We start from the raw sequence: 8067 nt of genomic DNA, 5'->3' as shown, positions 1-8067 counted from the left end.
GCAATCACATGGTGCACGTGACGTAGTACGCAATTTCCGGGGACTCAGTGAGTACTTTCAGAACTACTGGCTAAAACTAATTCAAAAGTGCCAGAGAATATCAAGTTAGTTGAAGTTTGTAGTGGCTGTTTAGAGAATCTCTTTAACAGGTTGCTGACCATGGCATCAATTATCATATCTCAGTATAGAGCACTATATACCAAATAAGTATCATTAGTAAACTGTTAACAGTAATTTATTTTATAAAGGAGACCCTTTATCATCATGTCATGTGTAGCTATAGTCCAGAGTGTTAATAGGCTTGGGCACTATATAACACATTACACAGTGCAGAAGGTACTCACACACTTTACACATCTCTCATACCATCTTGTCATCCAATAAATATGTCCATTCAGAGATTCTTGTTCAGCCATCTCATTATGTGTCCAGCAGTCATTGTCCTGCCAGTGTGAGTCCATTGGTCCATGACACATTAGTCCTTTGCTTGAGCTTGTGTCTGCTACTCCTGTGTCTCCGTCTCTGTCAGRGTCAGCTCCTGTGGTTCTGGGTCAGGTAGCTCCTGTGGTTGAGCTACAATGCCTGTCTTTATTTTAATTGTTTCTACAAGATCTAAACTGTCCATCTTTATTTGTTCTACAATGCCRCCCTCCTCCTCTACAGCTGCCGATGCKTTTTCCTRCTCCTCATTCTCCTCCGTCTTCAGAGGCATCCATGACTCTTTGTGCAGCCTCTCGTTATTCTCCACCCCCTGGACACCAGGGGGCACTGTGGCGGCCATAGCAGGCGGCAGGTGCTTGAACTCTTCGTCGTTCACATCATAGTCCTTCATCTTATGGTCCAGGATCCACCAGCGACCCGCGAAGCCAACGTCCAGTACCCGCGTGTGGAGCTCCCTCCAGGGGATAGAGAGGTTGGAGCACTGGGCCTCGTAAAGACTGGCGTCCGGGTTGTAATCGGCGAAGTAGGTGAGTGAGACCATTCCCAGGCTGAGGTGACGTAACCTTCCCTCGTTACGAAGCTTRGCCAGCTTCTGCACGTGCCCATCCGATGTTCCACTGCGTATCCACGGCGTCAGGAGCCCGAGCTGATTGGCTGTATCCAGGACGGTGGTCTCGAAGGAGGCGTCGTCGGGGTTTGTGTAGATGCAGGTGCCGGCTCCACCCAGAAGGCTCAGGTAGATGGAAGCTTTGATTGGCCTCTCCCACGCGCCCACCACAATCTCACGACACGCCTCCTTGTAGTCTCTGGACATGCCGCTAAACCACACACCTGATGMAGAGGGGAGAGAATTGTGAGAAAAAGACAGACAGCATTCACACAAGATAAGATAGGTGGTTTACTAAAACAAAGGCAAAACAGACTGACACAATATCCCTAGACATGGTAGTGAGGCATGCACACAATTATAATGTTTTGTGTGCCAACACTGTATTCTATTGCATTGCATCTCCAAGCTGACAGGAACTGTCTCAGAGAGGTCACCGCAATAACCTCAGTCACGTGCCTTCCTCCACCCTGTGATTGCAAGCAGGGGCAACTGTGAAGGATCAAAAGCTAACAATGCCTTTACATAGACGTGTATGAAGTACATTTTCAAATCTAACTAGTGTAAAAGCCACAATGTGATACAGTTTGTTTGAAGCTAATGTCACACAATCTGATAACCTCATGAATGACTTTGGCAAGACGGTTAAGCAAGAAAGATCARGAGTTCGTTCAGGTTCGTAAAGGCGTGGTTGGCTAACACGGCAACCAAGAGATAGATCGATTTCTTACCCAATTTGCTATTTTTCAACCTCTCCCATCGGGTGCCATTGATGGGTGCTGCTCCTGCTTCTGCTACAGAGGTGGATCTGCCTACAGAGGTTGAGCACCATCTCCTGAGCACCCACGAGGCAGCCATGTTCGTCAGACAGAAGCCGATCGTTCCGGAAGTTCACATTCGGACTGGCTCGGACCGGAAAAACACAGCGGGCTCTTGATACATTAATTTCCAATGTGAAAAATTTAATTTATTGAGACAAAATGGCATGTCAGTAAAAAGTTGTATTATTATTTTTTCCCGTAAAAAAAAAATATCCAATATCCAGTCTGCTTAAAAAGAATGTCATTAAATCCCTGTAATATCACTATAAACTAATAAATATCATGTAAAGTACAAATGTTTTTTTGTTGTTTTTTTTACATTCCGGTAACACCCATATGTACAAAGAAAACACTCACATTTGGCGCACCGCATTATCATCCGTCTGTACCTGGTCACGTGAACATGATGATCCGTCTTGAGCCAACACAGAATCCGTTGTGTACGTAAGGTGACGTGGAACAGGCGAGTGATAATGTGATTTAGTGCACCATAGTTGAAATGAACACCATTAGCTAGCTAGTTTATTCAGACATCCAACGCAGTAACCATTTAAAAACAAATATTTAACTATGTGCTGCTGTTGTTAGGTGAGTTGATATTGAGATATAAGCGAGAAAAACAGTGCTAGCTCGACAGCTGTCAGGGCTAGCGAGGCGGTCGTGTCAGCACTGCTAACATAGCTGACTGGGCTCGCATTGCGGATACAACACAACCTCCTGTGACAACAGGTAAGTCTCGGATCACGACGCGCAACGTATGACATATAATCTGAAAGCTAGCTAGCTAGCTAGAGTTACAGTAAACTATAGGTGATAAACATGACACACAGACTGCTAGCCGCCAAACAGGTCAACACAAACTGTCATTTGTCAGATTAAAAACATTGCACCTGTATTAGTCGATGTCGCATGCCTACACATGATGCTGTTAACGTTTGCTTTTAGAAGGCAGCCAACAAAGAGAAACATCTTGTTCATATGTAGCAAAAGCTAGTTGGCTACCCTATCCGGGAGAAGAACAGACTGTTGCCATACGTCAGCCTCAACAGTTAAGAGTACAGTTTCTCATCTCCTTCCAGTCTTGCGTGAGTGGTCATCTTTCCAGAGTTACCATGGCGAGTCCAGATGATCTGAAGTTCCAAGGTGAGGCTCATGGAGTGGCTCCCATCTCCTCTGTTTATCCCCTTTCACCTCCTCTTCACTCTTCCCCTCTCTCCTTGTCTCTACACCTCCTCTTCACTCTTCCCCTCTCTCCTTGTCTCTACATCTCCTCTTCACTCTTCCCTCTCTCCTTGTCGTCTACATCTCTCACTACCACTGTCCCACACCTCCTCTCTCATTCCCTCACTCTAACCACCTCTGTCTTCTTCTCCTCTAGAGTTTGATGAGGCCACTGACCTGCTGTTAGCAGACCCTGGGGCCTCCACCCTCAGTATGTCTGGCTCCAGCAGAACGGCCCCGGCCGGTGCCACTGGGGACATCAAACTGGACATGTCCGATGATGAGGGACAGGAGGAGAGTTCAGAGGTYAGGATGATGAATGAGTCCAATCATATCGCTACATTGATAATCTGAAATTTTGCCTTTAATGACGTTTGCACAAACAGCCAAAAACCAAGCAATATGGGGATAACTGATTGACATTACTGTTTACAGCTCCTAAGAGGGGAGAAACAAACTAGCGGCTTCTGGACCTTTGAGTACTACCAGTCATTCTTCAATGTGGATACAATGCAGGTACAATATGCTTGAAATAACATAGAATAATCTGCACTCATGAGACTGGCCTATATGTTGCTGTTTAACATCTGCCATATAGAAACTGTAAATGTAGTGGTGTTAGTTGCTGTACAATGTCCATTGGTTGACTGACWTCCTGTCATGGGATGCAGGTGCTGGACAGGGTCAAGGGGTCGGTGATGCCTTTACCAGGGCGGAACTTCATCAAACATACCCTCCAGTCGAGTCCGGATTTATATGGTAATGGGACACATCACCACTATAGCTTAGATACAATTGTTCCTAGATAGTTAGATCTGACTTAGAATGGACCTTAGAATGTTAACTTTTATAGCCGTAAAACTGGAAGACAGTTTGCCAAACTCTGCATATCTTAGGTTGTAATGTGAACCACCTCTACCCAGACTAACCTTACCTCCTGGTCTCCCGTATGTCCAGGTCCCTTCTGGATCTGTGTGACGCTGGTGTTCTCTCTGGCCATCAGTGGAAACCTGTCCACCTTCCTGAACTCTCTGGGGAGCCCCCAWTACCACTACAGACCCCAGTTCCACAGAGGTATGGTACCTGGGGGTTACAGCTTGGCTCCTTCTCAATGGTTTCATGTGAGATTTGCTATATAAACATAAAAAAATAGCAGTGTTGATGTTGCTTGCTTTTTCTCACTCCCTCAGTGACGATAGCTGCAGTAGTGATCTTCCTGTATGCCTGGCTGGTGCCCCTGGGTGTATGGGGTTTCCTGACCTGGAGGCAGAGGGAGGAGAGGCAGCAGAGTGGTTACTCCTTCCTGGAGACGGTGTGTGTCTACGGCTACTCCCTCTTCATCTACATCCCCACCTCAGTGAGTCAGCAGACACACACTAGTGAATGTCTGGGTCGTATTCAGCTAGCAAAACATATTCATCCCCCTAGCTAAATGTTTTGCAATGGAAAATGAAGTTCAGATGGTACCTACTTTACAGTTTCATAGTTTTCTTCAGTTTTTGTGCCTATTGAATGACCCTGTTCGTGATAGWAWSWTWCTATCTGATTGGGACCCAATCCGAACCAATTAATGCAGAACAKCTTATTCTCAAGTAACAAACCAATCACCTCCCTCAGGTGTTGTGGATCTTACCATTCGAATGGCTCCGATGGCTCCTCATCCTGGTCGCCATGGTAATCTCTGGGTCGGTCCTGGTGCTCACCTTCTGGCCTGTCGTCCGCGATGACACCAAGGTGACTGCTTTTGCCACCGTGGCAACAATCATCGTTCTCCATGCGCTGCTATCAATTGGCTGCAAGGTAAGAGCCCACTATAAGAGTGCTATGGGTAAAAGTTACCTAGCCCCATCCTCCTAGGCCCTGTTCAAGTACTTTGAAGAAGAATGTCAGTGATCATGGTCTGACATGAATATAGAAAGTAGAGTCCTCATTTCACTTATCCAGGGAAGGATGGACTTTAAAAATGTTTGAACCAGGCCCTAATCATAATCTAAATGGGAACGTCTAGGCTGTATGCGCCTCAGGGGAAATGTTAAATGTCTCATCTCCAACACCCTACTTCAGTCTATGGCTAGCTATAAACCTCATAGTTCTTTAAGTTTCTAACCCTTTATACCCGTCCCCTCTGTCCCTCTATGCTATCTTTCAGATGTATTTTTTCCAGACAGCAGTTCCTACACYCGCACCCAACCACACAGCAGCAATATTGACCAACAAGACCCACTGACCAAGAGGAACCGGAGGGAGGGAGATGTGTCCCAACACTTAATGACCTCTTCTCATAGTCACAATGTTTGAGACCACTGGGGAATCTGAAAGGACTAGATAAAAGGTTTAGGCTTTTGTTACCTACTCTGTGAGCATTGGAAGAGTAGCTAGCTGGCTAACCGCCAAACAGATGATGGCGATCTCGCCATTGACTAACTACATTGTTGTTGTGTGAGGATGATATGAGTCGAGAGGGAAAAGTTGGATGAAATCAGAGTTTACGACACCTGCGKGGACGTTGTTTTGAGTTTACAGCTCAGTGGGTCACACATTATCCAGTCCTTTCAGATCAGAGAAGGGGACGTAGCGAAGTAGGGCCTGCATACTCCGATGCTCGAACCAATAATGATACAGAGGACCGACAAGTGGTCAGAAAGGTACCCATAACGTTGTTGGAGGTTCTGGGTGTGTGGAGCCATACTCTAGTACATTATGGAACTTAACTGGACCAGCAGCCCATTAAAAGTGCTGTGCAATTGACTACATATGTTATTACAAAGAGAAGGGACAAGGATAGAGGCCTATGAGTATAAGCAAAGTATGGGTTATGAGGATTGCATTGGGGGAAACTGTCTTGCTTATGCTGCAGAAATGATTCCGCTGTAAATTCTGCACTTGTATATTGTAATAAATCAATATTTATCATGGAGAAGCTGGGTGCACCTCAATAGTCGGAGACTTCCTCATCTCTACTTTTTATCTGCACTAAAAACATAGGAAAGGCGGAAGCATATGAGATCTGCTCTAACCAGCTCAGTTCTGTCATGACAAAGAAAGGAATTCTTTATAGACTTGAACTCCACCTATTGAAGGGAAATGCTGTATGAATGTTTAATGATGTACTAATACAGGGGTGGCCAACCTTATCCATAAAGGTGCATGCTTTTGTTCCAGCCAAGCAAAAACACCTGATTCTACAATCAGATGAGATGGATCAACAGGTATGTTACAGCTTGGCTGGAACCAAGGCCCACGCCAGCCCTCTGCGGGTGAGATTGAAACGGGRTGTTTTAGAACTCAAACCACTCCTATGACCTGGAACACGTGTAGTACTGTGCTGACTAATGTATCCACACAACTTTTTCTTTTTGTAGATAGACTTGTAAATTAAGGAAAGGGTTTGTCAGTGTATTTYTTTTTTCCTCTTTGTTCAGACTTCTGGGTTTGTGTGAATAAACTGTAGTTTCAGTCTGAATTGTGTCGTCTTCTTGGTGTTGACTAAAGCCCGAGGGCAGGGGTCTCTAACTCCGGTCCTGGAGTGCTATGTCTTGGCAGGCTTTTGTTCCAGCCCAGCACTACCACATCTGATTCAATTAAGATTAGTTGGTAGGTGCTGGGCCAAAGGCCTGCACAACTAGGGGCTGCGAAATATCCACCATCTTGATTTCAACCGAGGAAGTCGAGAGAACCCAGGTATGCAGCATTGGTTCCAGCCCTCAAGCTGTCAGTGCTCTGCTTACTGTACGTAGAAAACATCGATTCTTGCTAGGCCCAGCAATGATCCCTGAGATTTATGGGACAGCCGAGCACTCCAAAGGTAGTTGCTTTGTGTGTGTGCTTGGAGGACATACATTCACAGCTATATTCATTGGGCACGTCAATGTCTACTGACCATGTAGGCTCATAGTGTAAGGCACAAGATTTGACTTACCCTCAAGGTGACATTATAAAATCAGATTTCATAAGTCGTCCCTAACTGCTGGTTTTGGTTAGGAAAATCTGATCCTAGATCTGTGGCAATTTCTTACAACGAACAGGAAACGGCACAATAGTCTTCCTGATGCACTTTCCATCAATTGAGGTCCCAGAGAAAAGTAGTGTTTGAATGCTAAGCTAGCAACTATCACAACATTGGTGTTAAAAATCTAACCGTAATATCTAAYGTTAATTATAAGACCTGATCCAAATATTTTTGGGGGGACTTCTCCACCAACATTTAATTGACTCCTTTTATACTTGTTTTTTGTTTGTTGCTTTTCTGTGAAAGAAATAAAACAAATAAAGACAACTGAAAAGTTAACCCTACAAACTAGCAAGACATTTTCTCTTCATAAAACTTGCTAAATCAAAAAAATGTAATTAAACTCAGTCCACAAATTGTGACTGGAAGCAATGCATACATGTCCATTAAGTCTTTGTCTGAAGGTTGGGCAATCAACTTGCCCGGGAAAGGAGGGAGGAGAGGTTTAGATATGTTAGAGTCTGGATATGATAGGGAAAGAGGTGACTCCCTCTATACCGAACTCCCCACCTCAGTCTGAACGGCAGTCTCAAAATGAAGGAAAGGAAACCGGGGAAGAATGTAAACTAGGATACAGCTGCTCCAACGGCCGACATCAGTGTCCTTGGTCCATACTGTCAGTCTGTCTTTCTGTGGGTTCATCCTGCTTCCACCAAAACCATCGGCTCACTGCAATCCTGATTGGCTATGAAGGGGAGTGGGGGGCCGGGTCTGCTGCTGTGTCCTCGAAGCTCATTGGCGAGGTTCTAACAGAGTTCCAGAGTTGGTGTTCTTCAAGATCCCGTTCTACAGGGTTCTCCTACACACTGACATCTAGGCTACATCTCAAATGACACCCTAGTCCCTATACAGTGCACTTCATTTGTCCATGTGGCTCTAGTCAAAAGTAGAGCACTCTATATGGAATAGGGTGTCTTTTGAGATAGCCCAGTAGACCTAGGCTAAAGACTACCACTATGGATGACCAG

At 45.2% G+C, this 8067-nt stretch overlaps 2 protein-coding genes across 2 annotated transcripts; one reads left to right on the top strand and one right to left on the bottom strand.

The window, feature by feature from the left end:
- Positions 1–208: 208 nt before the first annotated feature.
- timm29 (translocase of inner mitochondrial membrane 29) lies at positions 209–2282 on the bottom strand. Its single transcript, XM_024142915.2, has 3 exons — positions 2227–2282; positions 1780–1978; positions 209–1272 (listed from the first exon to the last, which is right to left on the bottom strand). Exons 2-3 carry the CDS (start codon positions 1904–1906, stop codon positions 503–505), a joined length of 897 nt encoding a protein of 298 aa, XP_023998683.1. The 5' UTR covers positions 1907–1978; positions 2227–2282; the 3' UTR covers positions 209–502.
- A 646-nt stretch (positions 2283–2928) lies between these two features.
- On the top strand, positions 2929–6010 carry yipf2 (Yip1 domain family, member 2). The gene is made up of 8 exons (XM_024142913.2): positions 2929–3012; positions 3248–3396; positions 3526–3606; positions 3762–3849; positions 4048–4164; positions 4281–4447; positions 4708–4890; positions 5240–6010. Exons 1-8 carry the CDS (start codon positions 2982–2984, stop codon positions 5315–5317), a joined length of 894 nt encoding a protein of 297 aa, XP_023998681.1. The 5' UTR covers positions 2929–2981; the 3' UTR covers positions 5318–6010.
- The last annotated feature ends 2057 nt before the right edge of the window (positions 6011–8067 follow it).

Source organism: Salvelinus sp. IW2-2015, unplaced genomic scaffold (assembly GCF_002910315.2).
Source record: "Salvelinus sp. IW2-2015 unplaced genomic scaffold, ASM291031v2 Un_scaffold3518, whole genome shotgun sequence".
Taxonomy (NCBI): Eukaryota; Metazoa; Chordata; class Actinopteri; order Salmoniformes; family Salmonidae; genus Salvelinus; species Salvelinus sp. IW2-2015.
Note: the sequence above shows the minus strand (reverse complement) of the source record. Positions and strands in the feature narration are given on the sequence as shown.